The sequence below is a fragment of the Planococcus citri genome, chromosome 1 (genome assembly GCF_950023065.1).
Source record: "Planococcus citri chromosome 1, ihPlaCitr1.1, whole genome shotgun sequence".
NCBI classification, from domain to species: Eukaryota; Metazoa; Arthropoda; class Insecta; order Hemiptera; family Pseudococcidae; genus Planococcus; species Planococcus citri.
The window spans coordinates 50931023-50951138 of record NC_088677.1 but is presented as its reverse complement, the minus strand read 5'-3'; the positions used below and the strand labels follow the sequence as shown (position 1 = coordinate 50951138).

Genomic DNA, 20116 nt, shown 5'->3' with positions numbered 1-20116 from the left:
TAGGTCTTAAGATGACATGTTAGTCGCTCTCGTTATTTTTACGAATTGTTATTGAACTTTCTTTCAAGTTGGAGAATCTTACTTGTATGGTTCGATCTTTTATTTTTCGATCGGCGCTCTTTCCAGAAGTAAATTCAAAGCACTTCGATTATGATGAACTAGGCGTCTGTTAAGATATTTATGTACTCGAAAACAGAAGTTCACATTTTTTTGCCTTTTCAATATTTTATCAAAAATTTAAATGTACCCGCAAATACATCGTAAATAAAAATAATAAGTAAAATATTATGTATTGAATATGTAGTCGAAAAAATTATCAAAAACATTTATTTCAATGTCACAAAATCAATAATAACAAATGAACGAAAGAACATGAAGAATTAACATCAAATTGATAGATCATGGAAGAAATGCGAATGATTATTTTTTAGAGTTGAAATAATTGGTACTTAAATGCATTTAATGCGAGATCAACTATAACAAAAGTATTCTGGCATTTTTATTTTAGAAAATTACCGTTTAGTAAGCCAGTACTCTTGCAAAAATACTTCAATGACATCGTAGGAAAGGAAAATGGTAATAATTAGTGACCTATGTAAATAATTTTGTGTAACAACTCTCACATCTTAAAAAGTAAATTGCAGTTAAACCTTAGAACTACAATTTAAAGAGGAAAATCATTCAAACCAACACCAGGTGTAAATAAAATTAAGCAACCGTCATTTTTGAATAGACAACTGGTTTTTCTCGTTTCAAAAACGCTAGATATAACATCAACTGGAACGCACTCAAGGAAAATCCTATCAAGTTTGGATACTGCAAAAGGAATATAAAGAATTTAATAAATCAACAAAACAAAGATTCATCGGTTAGGCTAAGTCTCTCACCATTATAAATGTATCATTTAGACAAACTCCATAGAGGTACCATAAAAACGTTACTATGGCTGTCATAGTAATCATAGGAACTGGCAAAGATTCAGCATCCTTTGTTTTAATTACGTGAATCTGTCAAGAATAAGACGCATTTTTTAGGTGATTATAATTTGTATTCTTGCATGAAGAAATTAAATTCAAATCGATTCTATAAAATTCCATTGAAACTTACCACGTTACTCAAAGGAGCTGCGCAAAAGCTTACTCCGACTAGACAGCATAGAAAACCGATGCGAGATTTTAATAAATTTCTATCTTCTTCGTATTGCGAATATGTTGCTATCAATGTAAGTACGAGAACAATGAAGAGAAGCTGCCGTCGAATAATATGCTAATACAAAAAGAAACAAGAAAAAACATTGTAGTTAAAAAATGAATAAGTGAGTATAGAGATGTTCCACAGACATTCAATTAAGGTTCATACTTTGAATGGTGTATATAAGTAAAATATAGTGATGTAGGAGATGAATAAAGTGCATCCGATTACGTTTATGTATACCAAAGTATCGTTGTTTGTTAGAATACCATAATACATCCACATTGATGATCTGGAAAAAAAACAAACATCCAAGCAACTAATATCGAACGGCACCTGTTACTTACATTAGGAGCTTGTGAATTTATAATAAAATACTTACGATATCAGTCCAACGACGTAGGGAAACGAAGAATCATTTTTGGTGCTCCCTTGCTTGATGTACTTTCTGCAAAGCAAACTGTAAATCCGTGATGGTTAATATTAGTAGTGTAGCGCTGATACTGATTCATTTACAAGAGCAGATATGAGTCTTACCATCCTGAAAAAAGCTGGCACATAGTGGCACAAAATGCTGATTTCGAAACAAAATATTGATACCGTATGAGTGACATACTTCATTTCACTGTGAGCGTCCGTTCACTCCAAATATCTAAATGAAACGAATGAATGGTACTCCGATTAGATCATACATACAAGTAAAAAAATGCTGTCAAAAAAAAGGACCACCGTATAGGATGGAAAATTAATAATTACATTTAAATAATAAATTAATCTGCAATTTTCAATAAAAATTATTCACACGTAGCTATTTCGCTTCAATAATATAAATTTACACGTAACTAAAGGAACATGAAACACTAATTTTGTTTACTTGAACGCAGTCGTCATTTTATGACGAAGAATTGATGATTGACGATGTAACTGAAATCATTCACATATGGATGTATCAAGGTTGTGCCTAAAGTAATTACGAAAGGAATGAAAATTTAATTAAACATTTTTCTTCAACCGAGAGCCTTTTAAGAGCTGAAAGAAAAAAGAAATTAGAACGCAGTAACAGCAAAGCAACTGAACTGATAATAAAATTATGATAGTAGTAAAACGATTCTCCGTTTCCTTCACCCCCCTCATCAAACAACCCAACCTACATCTGGACGAGCAGTACTGCACTTGTTGCTGATTTCGACTTTCGAGTCATGGAAATTTCAATTTGGAAATTATTTGAGAAAGTGAAATCTTACAGGAATAAAACACCTACCATATCATTCTTTCAATTTCTGAAAACGGAATGAAATGCTGACTCAGATTTTGATGTTTTTTTCGTGAAGTGAAGTGATTATGACTGACCAACACCTATCTTTTTGAGATTGTACATGTAGGTGGCAAGAGGCAGGGGCGAGGCTAGATTAAATTTCAATTCAAAAACACAAATTAATATTCCGACGTAGTACAAAACTATTTTATCAAATTTTAAAGAAAATTTCAATTTGAAGGGGAAAATGTCTTCTCGTGAAGTGGCCTCTTCTTGGAAATTGACTAAACGTCTTGACTAAAAGACAGGTGTATGGCAAGTATGGCAAGTGCCCATCGCTATCAGAAAGTTGAGACTGATGGTGCGTAAAGGTTTGGCTGCATAGTTCTTCCAATTTTAGAATGGACTTTCATGTTATGGAATTATCTGTTATCCTAGCCGCAGAAATCTGCGGCAAGTCGCCAAAAATAAGAAGATTATTTTTGATCTAGAGATGAAAATTCACCCAGCGAAATTCTAATTATCGATATATGTACAAGAATTTATACAAAAAAAGTTATGATTTATTCAATTGAATGACCAACACGAATAGAAAATTTCATAAAGCCATTTGACCCAGTTCGATATCATTTTACAAAGTAATAAAATTGAACATCGATACAAACAATAATTAAATCAATAGGAAATTCAGCAATAAAAATTCTAGTACAAAAATAACGATTGCAATACGCTTACTAATCACTAACACAGTACCAGTAATAGCAAATAAATTATATGGGTTGAATGTTAGAAATTATCAATCACACTCATGTCACTAAATTTATAATAATGAGAAAAACACTCACAATGTCAAAAATTGAAGATACTGAATTGAGCTAAAAATAATAATACTTGAGTGTGTGTTTTCGTAATAGAGTGAATATACGTAGAAAATACTTGAGTTCATCTTAAGATTTAAGTAAATACTGGTAACTTCTACTTGATAGAATGAGATGCTACCGACGAATTAAAAATTTTATGGTAGATATCATTTCGGGTATATTTTTTCAAACTTGAACTGAATTCCTTTATCCATTACGGTACCATTTTCGGAAGTCTTCATGTGATTTTTTACAAATTTGAATTGCTGCAAAGCAAATTCATACAAATCATTTTCCATTTGCCAAATTTTTGACTTCTTTATTTCTCTAACGGTTTCTTCGGAAGGTTCGATTTTTTTATTAGTTTTACGTAAGTATTTTCTCAGACCTGTAAAAAAGAGAAAAATTGAGCACATACAACTTCGAAAATTGCTTTAACCTGGTGTGTAAAAAACTTACTAGATGCAAAATGTTCAGAAGCCCCCTTGAAAAATTCTGGCAACGCGAATTCTAGAATTGAAATAAAGTTAGGAATGTCTTCTGTAACACCTACTAAAAGATATTCCCTCACTAAGTTCCTTTTAGCTTCTTGTAAAGCCCATTCATTACCCGGGATCCTGTGAAATAAAAAATAATTTTCCAAGCACGTATTCATTATTAGGCGCAGGAGCAGGACATATAGAAACACACTAATGGAAAAAGTTAATGTTGCTCACCAACAAAAGGCATTTTGTCCACACAAAAATGGCACCTGTAACCACATATTGTCTGGATGGCAATCAGGGTTTTTCAATTTAACACATTCGTCGAAAGTCTGAAATGAAACAATCAAATATAATATGTACTTGAGTTAAACAATTAGATTATCCATCAATTACAACTCACAACTTTGTTTCCGTGTTTTTTTCTAATTAAATGAGGTCGATAATTATCACCATATCTTAAAAAGTAATAGTACGATATCAAACGACTCAAAGGTTTTCTTAAAATATTTATGTAAATTGGAGGTTGCACTCCAAACCTGAAATCATTAGAAAAAGTTGAATTAGAATACATCGAAATAATTTTTCATATTTTTTACTCGATATAATCATCGACAGAAACTCTTCTACAAATTTACTTTTGAAAGTCAATAAAACCAACGTGACCATGGTAAAGAGCCGGTTTCTTAGCATTCCAATTGGTAACGTTATGAATGAATCGTGCCTAAAATTAATTAACAAGATGATTCATACAGTAAACAAAGGATTATAAATTTTGATCAAGAATGAACTTACTTGATCTGCAAGAGACAAAATGTGCGAATTTTTTGTGATGTTTAAATGGATTACATTGAATGAATTCTTCTTGCATATATCATAGGCAACGTTGATAAAACTAGTCGAGCCGGTTTTGGGAATTCTGTTGTAAATTACGATCAAGTCTTTTCTGGAGCCCCATGTTCCTAATGATGTAGATTCTTTGCTCGGTAGATGATATCCCGAAACGTCTTTCTTGTATATTTGCTCCAGAATATTGTCTGCCGATTCAAACAAATTTATTAATCAAATAATGGGCATTAAGTGTCGTAATTATCGGCGGATAGTTAGGCTTCAATTCAACTCACCATTTTTAGGGAAATTCGATACTCGCAGTTCCAAAATAAATACAACTACAACGCAGAAGAAGAAACATACTAGAAACCATGGCTTTTTGATCACACCGCATCTTTTAAACATTGCAGATGGTCAATACTTCTTCATTAATAGTGAAGCAATACCATCTATATCCATTTTTCAATATCGGCAGAAGCGATCAATAACATGTAACTCTGCTACCTTCATAGGCGTAAAAAGCAAGCGAAACAACGGATGAACCGAACATAGCATAAATTCGCATCACTTTCAGTGAACATGAACTCTCCTTTTTTTCAAATGTCTGAAAATGAATTATTATTAAAAATGTTTTAAAAATTAGTCGATGAAAGATCAAAATTTTGTGTGAGGAGTGTTTTTTTCTTGTTTTGACAATTTTTCTTATCAGTGATAAAATTTGAGAACTTTTCGAATTTCGAATAAAATCTAAAAAATACCTTCGGAGCATCTCGGAGTAAATTTCATCATAAAAAAATGCTGATTAATCAGCATTTTTTTTCAACTGGTTTATCTTTTGATTTAATCGGAAATTTTTGAATAAAAATGTTGAAAATCATTATTTTATTGTCACAAATTTTTCAAAATATTTCTAAATAATTATTTAGCCCAGAATTTAAGCGAAAAAATTGAAAAAAATTTGCCCAGAGTGTGAAAGATCTGGCTGCATTTTTGAAGTTCACAAGTCCAAAATAGGTTTCAAAAGTGCCGACCTATACAAAAAAAGTTTGTTGACCCCTAGATTTATTTACGAAACTCCATTTTGATTTTGGGAAACAATAGTTAACAATAGATAGGATTGAATCTTCTCAGTTCTCATCATTTTTTACGTTTTATGCGAATGCGATGTGCTGAGTAGATGGACAAAGCGTGCATCATGCAGGATACTCGGTTTTAATTAATTATATCATCGATATGAGTAAGCGCTATGTTTTCAATTCAATTTTCAAATTTCTATCTAATAATTCGTCGTCTTACACCGCCATGTGAATTTTAGCGCGCTAATTTCGACCGTTTAATTAGTGCTGATGTAATCGTAAAACTCAATGATTGTGAAATGCTGTGTGTGTGTTTTTTAAAATTCGGTCTTTGAATTTTTGCAAGTATATTGAAATTGATTGTTTGTTATTGTTAAAAATTGCGTACATGGTTGTTTTATTTACGATTTGAAATTTTTAATCTGCATATACCCGTACTTTTCGTTATGATGGATTGATTTTCAATCACGGTGATTTTTTTCTTTCATTTCCTCTGCTAGTGATTACTCATACTTTGGTGCGTGTACTTATGTTTGTTCAACTCGTGATTTTGAATTTCAGCAATCCAAATTTTGTGAGAAATGAAAGGAAGAATGGACGTATTAAATCTTAAAAAACGATGTGGTGCAAAAAATTCTTCTAATATGCTGCAATCAGGATCTGTACGTGATGTGATAAAAATCGAACCCAATGATGAACTCGATAAAGAAAATTGTAAAAATAGTGACTACGTTACGGACTTAACATTGAATGATAGCGTAAGATAGATTTTTTCGTGTCTGTTTCATCAGCTATAACTGTATGTTAATTTACTAATATATTTTACCAGAGAGACGATGAGCCGATGAGTAACGACGAAGGTTCCGAAAGTATGAGAGATGAAGTCTTTGCTACGGAAATTGTGGAAGATGATGACGATGATGAAGAAGTAGAGAATCCAGGTTTACCTATGTTTTCTGTCATGGTTAAGGAAGAAAATAGTAACGATTCCGGAGATTCTTCTAGGGTAAAGATTATATATTTTTCGTTATCTTCAAATTTTATAATTTCCTTTTAGCTAATGCGCTGTGTTGAATTTTGTAGGATGATGATCCAGTTAGAAGTCGAGTAGAAATTAAATACGAAGATGATATCGAGGAAGAAGAGTATGATTCCGATGATGAATCAGTTGAGCATTCAGAAATGGTGACGTCGTTTTTCAACATTTCATTACGTATTATAATACAAATAGATTTATGACTTTTTTTTTATTTTTATTTTGTAGAATCATGTAAATGGCATGAGTGATGATGCTACTCCGTTGAATTACTCCAAAGTCAATGGTAAATTGTCATCGAATATTTCTCCGGCCGGCATTCCCTATCGAACATGTTTCAATACGGATTACTTCGACCCTACCATGGTTAACTTTCAAATGGGCGGCCAAATGGGTAGCAATGATTCGATGGAAGATGGTATGATAAATTCACAAATTAATACAATTTACACAGAATTTTTACTTTACACAATTTTTGATTTAAAATTACAAAGTGTGAACAATGAAACAAACAATGATTTATGGTTAGAATTTTAACATGATTAGTTTAGATCTTCTTGCTGTTTTTTAATCGGTACCCTGCCATTAACTAGCATATCTCCACGATTTTTGAGAATGGTCATTTCTTTTGTTTGGGTATCCGCGTTTATTAGCTTTTCTTTGAATTTTTTCCGCACGCCTTTTTGAGCCCAACGCATATCGTCAGATCGTGGCACATATCCGGTAATGTTTGTTATCAGTCGTTCCAGTGTGCTCCAAAAATTAATGCACTCCAAAGGATAATTCAGCCAGCCGGTCGTTATACAATAGTAGGTTTCATGCGGTGCAATGTGGTGATACCGATGTTGTCTTTGGGGTAATACTATATGATATTTTTGTAAAAATACTACATATTTTGGAAGATCGAAATACGTATGAGACCATTTGTGAATCTGAAAGAATAAAAAAAGTTACACAAATTGACAAAATTTTCTCGAATTTGTGGATAACTTACTTGATTGGTGTATGCGACGAATATTCCCAGTAAATATAAGTACAGCGACCAATTGTACTCGGATCGTATTTCCTCCTGAGATTTAGTTACGAAGTTCCAAAGCATATAGACGGAGACAGGAATCAGCACCAAGAAATTGTATGAATTTGTTTCGACGAAATCATGTCTGGTTATCGAAGTCGGATCGATATGATGTTCTCGAAATGGTCGTAAGAAATTCTGTAAAAGTTCAAAGTTGAGTTGATCACCTTGAGAATAATGAATATTTTTTCTTTCGAATCTTACTTTGCCAATTATTGGTAAATCTGTCGATCCCCAAGTATCGGCTACCCAATGTACAACGCCGGATAGAAAATCAGCTGTTAGGATACCGCATAATCCACACAGAACGCTATACGTCAAGGTTCCAAATTTTATAAAAAATTTTACTACGTAGATTCCATTGATGAACAGAAGTATAAAGCTCAAGAATACGCTTATGCAATCGAAAATTCTCTTATCTGAAAAAAAAAAAAAAAAAAAAAAAAATAGGAAATCACATTCATTAAGTGTTTGCTGAAATTTTTATTCAAATAGAGTAATTATATAATGACGAATATTACTCATATGTTATTTAATTAGAAAATTGGTGATTTCAGTGATTTTACGTTCAACTTTTTTCTCTCATGTTTAATTTTATCGGTGAGGTGATTTATCTACGATAGGAATTTTTACATAAAATTATGATTGCATTCGTTTGTAGAAATGAATTGATGTTATTTTGAATTATCTGCTCGTACTTATCACTCTTGAAAAACCATAAAATAAGGAGAAAATATCAATTATACGATTATCTTTATTCGTATTTGTTGAAGTATTAATGATATGGAAAGAATTACTTACGTTTAAAGTAAAAATCACGCCGGCGTGCCAATTTCTCAAATTCCATCGAATAATTTACTTCTAAAATATTATGAATTTTGAATTATTTTTTTTTTTATTACCAAAATATATAAATTTACGATTGAATTTGATGTATCCGATGAGCATAATTTTGGATGTTTTCATTTTTGAAAAAAATCAATTTTCAAGTTCATATTTTGATTTACGTTGTTTTTAGTGCGTTCAGTATTCTTGTCAATAGCCAAGTATTTATGTGAAATTAATTTGTGTTTCGTGTGTTTATTTTCAGATGTGACAGGGGATATGGACGGAGATTCGGAGGATAGAAACGATAAATCAGATTCAATTTTATTATCAATCGTCTACGCCACGATCAACGTTCCGTTTTCTCAAGTGTCTAAATTCTTAACTGCTTATAATCTGTCGAAAGCTCAATTATCCGTGATAAGGAAAGTTAGAAGACAAGTTAAAAATAGAGTAAGTTGCTGGGCTGCTGGTTTTTCAATTTAGATATATTTATTTTTCTAAAACCATGTGCTGATCGATTGAGATAAGGAAGATACGTATTATGACAGTTACGAGGAGATTATATGATAAGGAATTATTTTGAACGACAGATTAATAGGGTGATCACTTACGTAACAAAGATGAACATTTGTTTTTCTCATCTTGATTAATTTTTTAAAATCATTTTGTCGCAACATTGTAGAAAAATAATGATTTTTTAGAGCATAGAAATAGATAAAAGTTCGTAAATGATACATGTTTAATCATCTTATTATTTTTTGCAGCTGTACGCACAAAACTGTCGCAAACGTCGCGTTGCCCATATAAAAAATCTAGCCACTGAATTGCAACAAATTAAAGTCGAGAAAGAAAAATTGTGCAGTATTCAGAGTGCTCTTAAAGTGAAACTAGCCGTCATGGAAGATCGTTACAATCAATTTTACGCTTATGTGATGAATGTAAGTAAAATACATGAAGAAAAGTTCTGAGTGCATCATTCGCCGTCGTACGGCTGATTGCCATGTTAACGATTGTTTTTCCACCTGTTGCGTAGGCTTTAGCAGAGCGACATCGTAACGAAGAATTCGATTTCAGCGATATCGACAGTAATATGAACGATAGTTCGGAAGAGACTAAATTACTTAAAAGAAAATTAGAAGACGATTACGAAGAATTAGATTTCAAAAAACAGAAATTTGAACAAAAATACGACGAATTGTACGACCATGTTTTTGGAGTAAGTGATGCATGTTTTGTTTCGAATGTATATTACGTAATGTTGCGCAAATATGGATTTTTTTTTTCGTAATATGTACTACCTACTGTGCGAGTAAAATGTTAATTGGCCGAAAGAACAAAAAGAATCGATGAAAGTATTACAGTGAAAGGCGACTTTTTACTATTCCCCTTCGATAGCCACCTTTATTGGCATTCGCATGAATTATAGAAAAAAAAACGAACGTTGAGAATACATACATCATTTCTTTCTCTTGTCATAATACTCAAAATTTAAATTGATTTCAATATTTTATAGGTGATCAAGTCTAGACATCACAACAACGGTTTAACCAGAAGCGGTATGGATAGTAATATAGATTTTCAACTTTGCCATATGGATATTGTAAACGAGCTCGCTATGCTGAACAAATACTGGACCAAGAATAATACGCAAAAATCTAACGAACAAATGGATTTCGAATCGAGTGTTAGCGTAGACGGTAGTCGAACCAGTGAAAATAAATTAAACGATTTTGTCGACTTCGAATCGAGCGTCAGCGTCGACGGTAGTCGTTGCGGCGAAAGTAAAATGAACGATTTTGTCGACTACGAATCCAGCGTCGATTATACCATGCAAAAAAACAACAACGCTCATTATCAAAACAGTGGAAAAGCACCGAATCCCAACGAGATCGTCACGATAGACGATGACGATGACAATGACGACGCCGACGCCGATGACGAATGTGATAATCGTGAAAACAAACCGGATCTAGATCGCTCTAGCCAAAGTAATCACACGGAAAAAAATTCTAGAATTGATGATTCTTCTTTGATCGAGTGGAGTGAAGAAGAAGTAGAGGATGCGGATGGTGGTGATAAATCGAAGGAAGTTGTTGAGGATGATGATGATGACGAAGACGACGATTTAGATCAAGATATACGAGAATATATGGCTGAGCTGAGTAAACAAAAAAAAGCACTCGAAAGTGATAAGAATCTGGTCCAGGAACGATACCAAAAGCTTTACGAGCATGTGCTGAAGGTAAGGGAAATGATATAATATTATGTCAATTATAGTATTTTCGAAGTTATTTAATTTTGGATGGTTATGAAGAATTCAAGCGTTATCAGAGGACCCAACTTCAATTTTAGTTTAGTTTTTGAAAAATTGTTGCGAGTACAAAGAGTTGAAAACACGTCTAAAATGACGTTGTAAAAAGTCAGATGTCTCACTCGATCTTCCATCTTTTCTCTTTAATGAAGTGAAAATCTTGAAACAATGAAAATGTCCAATTTTTCCCCTTTTTATTTGGAATTCTGAACTAGGTATGCTTAAGCCTCAATTCCGATTGTTCTCTCACCCTTTGATGTACTTTTATAGGCTTTGGAAATCAGCGAAACGGAATTTTTGAAAAGTTTACTGGATTATTGTATCGGTCTTATGAAATCGTTGACGATGCAACAACCCTCGATACCTAAACTGGAACCACGCAGTAGCTCTGTCGACTTGAACGGTAGCTGATACTGGTCGTCCAATTTTTGGTGGATTTTAACAAATTTTCTTCTATGTATAAGGATATTTTATAGTACCTGTGATATGGAATTCTTTCATCGTTATATAAGGTTTATATTTGCGAGTCAATCTCGCATGTATTTTTTTTAGGTGAACGACTGGGTAACGCCACTTTGATGCGGGTTTTTTTCTCTGCAGATTCGAAACGCTTCATTTTTTTCACTAACGTTTAAGTTTGTGTAATTTATTTTTCTCCCATGATTTTTAGTAAGTATTTTTTACCATTACTGTGTTAATTATTTATAATATTTATGATCTGTGTTGTTTTTCTATTTTACTCTTCTGCATCACAATAGTTGTTCGTTCGTTTTGCGGTATGTTCCTTTCTACTCTCTGTTCTTGTTTCGTTCTCATTGTTTTTTCGTTGGATGAGTGTAACTTAATTGGCGATGAATCATGATACAGTTGAGATAATTTTCACATGAATCATCGTCGAGATGAACCAAAATTTTATTAACGTCCTTGACTAGATACGAATTAAATCGAATATTCTCTAACGTTTTCTACTCGATAGAAAATCATTTTTGATGGGCTCGTCGATCAGTAGATGTTACATGGTTTGTCGAATTATTGTTCATTATTAATATTGTTTTTACTTGGTGGATAGTTTTCCAACTGTATCGTTACCGACGTACGAGTAAGACGATTACCCAGACGTATTGTTGATTTTAATGTTTTAAACATATCGATTTCTCCAAGGTCTACGTACGTGGATATGTATAGATGTATTTGTGTTAAGCATGTACCGAGTACCTACCTCTGACCCCTTTTATCGTTCAAAGTTGTATTTTTTTCATTGGACAAATTTTTTTGTCATCTCCTCCCCTCTTATATAGATATTTGTAATAGAATACGACCAGATCGTAATCACGAATGCCGAATTATTATGGTTGCGAGATCCAACTCATCAAACACGCGGTCAGTGACCCTTATTGATCGACGAAGTCATCCCAAATTTGTTAATAACTTAAGGGTTATGTGATATAAAAATGACCTTTTTCTTCGTCATCTTTCAGATTTTTTTTTTTTTAAATTATTGGAACAAAAATAGGTGGTCTTTATTTTACAGTTCTGTGAACTGTATTTCCCTTTTTTTTTGTACCTTTTTTGTTTCTCGAGTCTTTCTTTCTGTATCCCTTGCCACAGTAATCGCACCACATTACATATTTGTATCGTGTTATTTTACCTGGTTACTCTTCTCTTGTATTCTCAACTGTTGTTGGGAAAAAGATTACTATTTGTTTGTCTTTTTTTTTCTTTCTCGTTAAGTGAACATTGAATGTGATTTTTTTATAGGCGGTAATAATTTTCTATGTTATGTTTAAATTATTGATAGTGATTTTTCTAAATATGTACTATGTTGTGATTTATTTATACATTATCAGCATTTATAAATTCATATTATTGAAGTATCTAACGTTCATGTATGTTTCTTTCATTTTACTTTCGGAAAATATCTACTACTTACTCGAAAGGTTAAATGGGTATTTGATTTGAAATTTAGGGTTTATGTTGTTAGTATGTGTTTGATGAAAAGAGTTAATTGACGTTGGTAGACTGGCAATATTAGCATCACTTCGTATCATTTTGTTTACCAAGAAGAAGTGTACAAATTATTGGTGTGAGACAAATAGAACGGATAGAATATCCTCAAACTCAGTGGAATGTTGTTTTCTTTTACATTCGTTAATATTTATTTTACGTGTACTTTCCTCCCCCCTTTTTTTATGAAGTTTATTTTTTTTTTAAATTTCTCGTTTACGTTTGTGTAAGATTTACGTCTTAGTACGTAGTATTATTCGCATTATTTTTACGTTATCAGTAAAGAATGTAAAGTATAAAATAATAAAGATGAATTGTTTTTCAGTAGGTGATTTATTTTTTTCAATGTTTGATGAATGTTTTTCCCCTATGCTGTAGGTGATTAGCGAAAATGAAATTTCCCAATGGTATCTGGTGTAAATTTATGAGTCGAAAAGTGAAGTTTTCTTTCACACTGTGAACCATTTTCATGATAATTATTGAAGTCGAAGCAACTAACTTGAATTTTAAAATGAAATTTTGACATTTAAAATTTTTGAAAATTTAAACAAAAAATGGTGCTTTGTATAGAGTTTGGTTCCACTAATTTTTAGGCTCAAAAAAATATGTTGTACTTACTTGAGAGTGAGAGTATAATCAAATTTTGAAACAAAATCAACCATGTTCACCACCTTCCTTTTCTGCATTTAATTTGTACAAAATTTTGAAAAATAGAGAAATTGCGCACGAATGTTTTAAAAAAATTCCCTCAAATGCACTCACCTAATTCATCATCATCAAACGTAAATGTTCCAAGATTTTTGAATCATTCAATCTACAGCGGTAAAATATTCAAACTTTTGGTATAATTTAGAAACCACCATTCCGGAATATAAATTTTGTTATTTCAAGGGGATGTAGAAGTTCGGATCATTCGGAGGGGAAGGGGGAATTGCGCTGCTACACACAAAATAGGAAAAAATTACGTTTTTGTTTCGAAAGTGACTACTTCAAGGATTTATAATACAATACAGGTTGCCTCAAACATCAGTTTTTAAACTGAATGGTTCATTTTGAAAAAAATAAGTATTTGCCTTTAGAATAAATTATTAATTATGCAGCTTTTATAATTTCTAATTGGAATGGGATGTGAAAATTAATTTTTGGACTATCCTTCATCGTTTTATTCAGTGCAGTATAATTTTTGAAACTTTTTTATAATAGGTACATATATACCAATTTTTTTTATCAAGTTATTTTCTTCTTGAAACGTGAACGCCAATCGATGAATGTGACTACTTCAGTAGGTACCTAATTAGGGACGTGTAGATAGATAATCAGAATGCATTTCGTTATTGTCTTCTCTTCCCACCCATCGATTACATTAGTTTAAACAGAGTGTTATTGTTATACTTGGAAATAATATCTCGACACAAAAAAACAATTACATATGTCAAATTCAAGTTGCAATTGAAAAAAATGATTAGTTTTCTGACGAGTACCAACATTTGATTCGTGTATTTTAAATTTAAAAATTTAAACAAAACGAGAAAATTACAGTGATGAAAATCATGACGATATATTTTTTTAATCGTGTTGCTTTCAACGAGAATCGATCGATAATATTCTACGAAAAGCGTAAATTTCGAATAAATAAATAATAATAATAAAAAAAGCGCTATAAAAAAATAATTTTCTTTTAGTCGGCGTATATTTTCATATTTTACGTGTAATTTCTAAGCCATTATTCTTTTATTATGGTTTCACGTTCTGCGTGCCATGAATACATTTTGTATTTGATACACGTTTTGAAATTAGACTACCACTCGAGCTTATCGCACCAATTCCCGTGTCAGGGCGAAATGAATTCGAGCTTGAGAAGAAAGTTTAAAAAGCGAAAACATTCCAAAGTTGAAAAAAAAACCAAGAGCTTAATATCGTTATCTCGACTCTCGAGTGTACCGGTAGGCGGTAGGTATTGTTGCATGTGGACTATGGTGCTATATGGACTGTGTGTGTATGTGAAATTACTCGTAGATTTTTTTAAAAAAAACCCTCAAGTACCAATTGGCGCCTCTCTCTCCGTCTCCCTCTGCATCTTCTATAATTCTTTTCGGTACAAATTGACGTTGAAGAACTCGGATATTAGAAAGTAATAAACTGGCGAAAACTGGATCTTAAAAATGTTACGTTTTTGAAAAGGATGTTCACTTCCTGGATATGAGTCGTGTGTTTTATATATCTAGGTATAAGTAGTTTAAGCACGCTGAAAACGACCCGTATTATTTGATTTTATTTTGTATTTTTTCTCTCCAAATACAGTTTATTCGAATTTATCGCACGTGGTGATAAAAAATGTTGGTACTTTTTGTTTGTTATGCATGTATACGAACGTGTACACTTGTCAAATTTTATGTTCAGGTAGACTAGGTAGACGATGTCTTACATTACCTACTTGCGTCCTACATCGTAATATTTCTCCGATTAAAGCTTATCAGCCACATAAATCAACACGTATACTTACACCTTATAGGTACCTACAAGTTTACGTATAATTGTATAAATAAACACCTGAAATTACACCTTTCTTAGGTATTCATTCGTATCATACTCGGTGCAAGTATTGACTTTTCAACAATAGCGTGTAATTTTAAATGGTTCTTAAACTTTTACCTCTTATCCGCTAACATTCTTTCGCGGTATTGACTGCTACATTATATAGGCAAGGTTCCTCGATGCAGAGTTTTTTTATCCATACAACGTTTGGTGTATTTTTAAATTCTGTTACTTATTACTTAATTGTCCTAATTATTCTCAGCATGCTATGTACTATGTGGTTTCTTTCTTTTGAATTGATATGTGCCTAATTGGAGTTCTATAAATGGTTTTTGAAACTTTGAAGTTATTATACGTATCAATGATTTTTTTTTTTTTCAAATAAAAACTGAAATTTTTATGAAATTTAGGGCTAGTGGCAATTGTGGAATATACTATACACTTATGGTAGATAATCAAATTTACAGAGCCTGAAAACAAAATAAATTTCTCAAAATTAGGTAGGTAAATAACAATGCTGAAACAGCTGCAGAACTTTCAATTTTAAACCAAAATTTTTCACTTTTTGGCACAGATGCTGAAGTTTTTAATTTTATCCGTGTGATTTCTCAGTTTTTTATCTACAGTTATTCAATTTTTAAAGCGAAAAAAAAATGCTCGGAGACGGGGCTATTTGTCACGAACGCATTTGAATTTTATTAAAGAGGCGAGAAAAAAGAAACAAGATTTGACACACTTCTTACTGTTGCTGAGCTTAAATAATACCCCGAGGCTCGAGTTTTTGTGGTAAAATTAGTGAAGCTCGATTTTAAGCCACTTTAGTTGTAATCAAAAACCCTCAGAAGTTTCGGATCTTCTGTTACAAATTTTAGAATTTTCTGTTTTTTGTAAACATCCTGAAAATAAAGTTCTCAAGAAAAAAACTAATCAAATGTAAATCATTATAAATTTGATTTTCTACAATTTTTAGTCCAAAGTGCCTCAAAGTTTCCAAACAACCTCATAATCGAAATTCACGTTGTTTTTTTTCTTCTTTGGGGGGGGGGGGTGGGGGGTCAAAAGAATGGAAAATTGATGGGGAAAAAGTTCATTGAATCGGATTATAGGTAGGTACCTCTACCTACAATGTTTTTTTTTTCAAAAAAGAAAAATGCATTTTTTTGAAATTTTTTACCTGATTATTAAGGGAAAAATGAATTTTTGAATCAGCCCCGCTATACCTACCAACCAATGGCCAGTATTTTGATGCTTAAAAAAATGACTCAATTGAAAATAATGTTGTTGTGTTTTTTGCTGAAAAAAAAGAAACGCACAAAAAAAAACGAAAAATCTTGTATAATTTATATGTATTATACCTATTCCTACCAAAAAAACGTGCTCTATTTTTCTTTAACGTTTCAAAAAAGTATTCAATTTTTTTGAATTGGTAATTATTTTGAGGGATAAGTAGGATCTGCGGTGCTAGGATACGAAATTATACACCTATTTAGAGAATTCGAAAAAAACATATTTCGAAAACGAAGGCCACCTTAATACATAATTCAATTTAATTATAGGCACCTACTTATTCGTACCCTGTAAGTACATATTTCATAATTCATAAATAAGTATTTGAAAATTCTTCTAAAATATTGAATAGATACCAAATACTTAGATAGATAAGGTTAGGTATCTTGATAGAGACTTCGTCAACTTCAGAGTTGCTGTTTCTAAACAAAATACCTACCTATGTTGAAAATTATGTAAATTAAACAAGTTTTCATTTTAAAAAAAAAAAAAAAAAAAGAGAAATCTGTAAATTTATTGGATTTTTATTCAAAAAATTATGTTTCAAATCGTCGAAGTATTTGAAAAATACCCATCCACTTTTTACACCGAAACATCCCGATTTATTTTTTTCTTTTAATTTTTCATCCTATTTAAAAACTGGATTAAAATCTCTCGAGCTGGCTCAGTGTCGGATTTTCCTACCCCATCCTTTCTCTATTCCTCAGTTCATCACTCAATTCATTTTTTTCGTTTAAATAACTAGGTACTTATATTTACCGTAAGTAACGTTAAAAAATTCTGAAAATCATTTTTTAACTACAGCAACGTGCTAATAAACTTATTTTCTGAAATTCTCAATTAAAAATTCAAATTTGTGAAAACCCAAAACATGAAAATAGCTTTCAAAAATGAGCGAAAATTATTTGATTTTTTTTTTGTTTTAATTCTCTGAGATTTTTCAAATTTGTCTTTCTTTAAGTACTTAAAAAGATATTGAAGTAGTTTTGATTAAAATTTTGAAATATGCTGAAAATTGAGGAAAATCGAAATTCATTTAATACTTATACTTTTGGAACGCCTAAAATATTTCTATAGCATACATATTTTGAGCTAAAAGATTCTGTCTATAGGTCCAGAAAGTTATGATTGGCAAAGATACGAACTATAGGTATGCACAATCACAATATTGCTCACTAGAATTTTCTAATGAAACAGTCCAACTTGAGTTTAAAATTTGTAAAAAATTCTCATCAATTTTTTTTATTGGAAAAATTTTAGGAAACTTGTTTGTACCTTCCCCGAACAAAAACGAGAATAAACATCTAACATCCAAATTAAAAACAACAATGCATCAATGTGTGGTGCAGACCGCGAATGATTGAAGTAATATTCCTCGGGAACGTCGTAGAAAGCATTGTTTTTGCACGCGCTTGGCTCAGTTTGCAAATATGACCGATAAGCGTTGAGTGAATACGCATTGTTTTCTCTTGAAATGGAAACATTGTGGGATAGGAGATGGGGGGGGGGTCGCAGAAAAAATTTCAAAATTTTTCTCAAGGGCTATTTCGTATTGTTTAAAAACTTGATGCTTGAAGTAATAATTGCATACCTAATAATAAATGCCGCTATAATAATTTTACCAAAAATTGAGTAATGTGACGTAGGTACCTATAAGTAACAATTGTTTGAAAACAAACTTGCATGTTCGAAAGGATCAAAACAATGCGATGAATCTATGATTAAGGGTGGGTGTTTTTGCTCCGAATGCGATCATTTTTATAGGTTTCTCTGATTAAGCAGAATAGATTCATGTTTAATGAAAATAAATTATTGCATGCAGGACGCAGGTATATCCAACTTTTTTCGATAAATAACGATTATCTAATGACTAATGAGGTACAGCTATACCAGCAGATATGTAAATAAAGACAAGTACCTAATTGAAAACTTGTTGAAGTATTGAGGAAAAATTCATCCGAATTGATCACTTTTATTCTTTTTATTTTCTTTAACGGTATCAACTCGTTTATTCTGCGAAACGTGCACTTGCATAATTTTTGAAAGACGTTCGGACACTTGGAGGGATAAAAACATTCAAAATTGGCTAGATTTTTTTCTTTAGCGACTTCTTAAAAAAAATAAGAGCTTTTACCCGACTCTCTGTCAATATACTCGATAATTTTACTATATTACCTACCTATATTTTATTCCAACGACTACGTAGGACGACGATTCAGGACGATTCAAATTTATTCTTATTCGTAACGGTGTTTTAGTTTTTTTTTATCGTTATTATTTTTTTATTTACGAAAAAAATCGATAAAATTAGCGAGAGAAATACTCATCGTTGTTTGCACGAAGCAGCGTTTTTTCCCGAAGGTGATGGAAAAAAGTGCGAAGCGTGCGTTTGTAAAAAGATAAACTGTGATGCTTGGTGACATTTTTTTTTTTTTTTTTAAATAGATCACGCATTTTTTTGTTTTTTTTTTTTTTGTTAAAATTATGATTTTGACTACTTTTAATTTTTTTCTTTCTTTAGGTATTGAAAGCAAAAACGACCTTGATGAAAAGTGCAGATACCAATTCGTAATTACCGAGTTATGGTCTTACTTTTATCATAAAGTTGCGCGAGTTCACGTGCACCCTCGTGACAAGGACCCCAACCGTAGTCGGGATCTAACTCGTAGTCTGATTTTTCGACGGTGAATATATTCTCATTGAAATCATTCTCATCGTCGTATACTTTCATAACTTCTTTTCCAAACTGCGATGTCGGAGCCGGAGCCGGAGTCGGAGTCGGAGCAGGGCCGAGCCGATGAACGAAGCTGTCGAACACGCGTTCGCGACGCGCACTTTTCACATCGTAACAAACGTTATTTAACCAAGTTTAACTTTACAATTTTGTGTATATATGTGCAGAGTACTGCGGCGAACACGACGACGATCTGACGTTTAAAAAAAAAACCAACCTCTACGATGGTGATACGTCATGTATAATTAATCCGTGTTATAAGTTGCGTGACCGAAACACAGACGTTAGTTTGAATATCGCGTTTTCGAGTCAATAAAGAAGAAAAATTCTAAATGCGACAATATTCGATGAAAAATCGTCCGAATGGGTACGCCGGAGGAGGACAGCAGGGTTTATTGTGTTTACTTGGGGTATATTATTTGGTTTATAATTGCTCGCATAGTTGAAATTATACCGAAATTCGGAATTTTTTTAAAACCAAGTTACGGTTGAAGAAGTTTTGCTACTTGTTGCTTTTATTCCTATTCCTACTTCGCTAGCGAGGCAAATTTCAAGGGTTGATGGATCGTGCTGAAGGGATTAGTATACCTAGCTAGGTACTCGTTCGTATG

General features: G+C 32.2%; 4 protein-coding genes across 6 annotated transcripts; 1 reads left to right on the top strand and 3 right to left on the bottom strand.

Annotated features, from left to right (window-relative positions):
• Window positions 1-310: 310 nt before the first annotated feature.
• Window positions 311-2289, bottom strand: LOC135832545 (sugar transporter SWEET1-like). Of its 2 annotated transcripts, none has more exons than XM_065345856.1 (7): window positions 1948-2289; window positions 1729-1843; window positions 1574-1651; window positions 1360-1483; window positions 1108-1266; window positions 888-1007; window positions 311-816 (listed from the first exon to the last, which is right to left on the bottom strand). In XM_065345856.1, exons 2-7 carry the CDS (start codon window positions 1803-1805, stop codon window positions 709-711), a joined length of 666 nt encoding a protein of 221 aa, XP_065201928.1. In that variant the 5' UTR covers window positions 1806-1843; window positions 1948-2289; the 3' UTR covers window positions 311-708. The 2 variants fall into 2 exon arrangements, with proteins under 2 accessions (XP_065201928.1, XP_065201929.1); XM_065345857.1 differs by having other exon boundaries at window positions 2066-2289.
• A 698-nt stretch (window positions 2290-2987) lies between these two features.
• Window positions 2988-5333, bottom strand: Hs2st (Heparan sulfate 2-O-sulfotransferase). Its single transcript, XM_065345851.1, has 7 exons — window positions 4913-5333; window positions 4584-4825; window positions 4427-4512; window positions 4192-4327; window positions 4023-4120; window positions 3766-3923; window positions 2988-3694 (listed from the first exon to the last, which is right to left on the bottom strand). The coding sequence occupies exons 1-7, from the start codon at window positions 5022-5024 to the stop codon at window positions 3474-3476; spliced, it is 1053 nt and encodes a 350-aa protein (XP_065201923.1). The 5' UTR covers window positions 5025-5333; the 3' UTR covers window positions 2988-3473.
• Window positions 5334-5702: 369 nt separating this feature from the next.
• LOC135832538 (protein PFC0760c-like) lies at window positions 5703-13273 on the top strand. 2 transcript variants are annotated; one of them, XM_065345846.1, is made up of 10 exons: window positions 5703-5856; window positions 6257-6453; window positions 6525-6701; window positions 6779-6880; window positions 6960-7149; window positions 8897-9084; window positions 9399-9572; window positions 9668-9850; window positions 10148-10876; window positions 11216-13273. In XM_065345846.1, exons 2-10 carry the CDS (start codon window positions 6277-6279, stop codon window positions 11354-11356), a joined length of 2061 nt encoding a protein of 686 aa, XP_065201918.1. In that variant the 5' UTR covers window positions 5703-5856; window positions 6257-6276; the 3' UTR covers window positions 11357-13273. The 2 variants fall into 2 exon arrangements, with proteins under 2 accessions (XP_065201918.1, XP_065201917.1); XM_065345845.1 differs by having other exon boundaries at window positions 5712-6165.
• On the bottom strand, window positions 7172-19732 carry Kua (Plasmanylethanolamine desaturase 1-like Kua). The gene is made up of 4 exons (XM_065345852.1): window positions 19364-19732; window positions 8011-8225; window positions 7726-7944; window positions 7172-7663 (listed from the first exon to the last, which is right to left on the bottom strand). The coding sequence occupies exons 1-4, from the start codon at window positions 19500-19502 to the stop codon at window positions 7274-7276; spliced, it is 963 nt and encodes a 320-aa protein (XP_065201924.1). The 5' UTR covers window positions 19503-19732; the 3' UTR covers window positions 7172-7273.
• Between the last annotated feature and the right edge of the window lie 384 nt (window positions 19733-20116).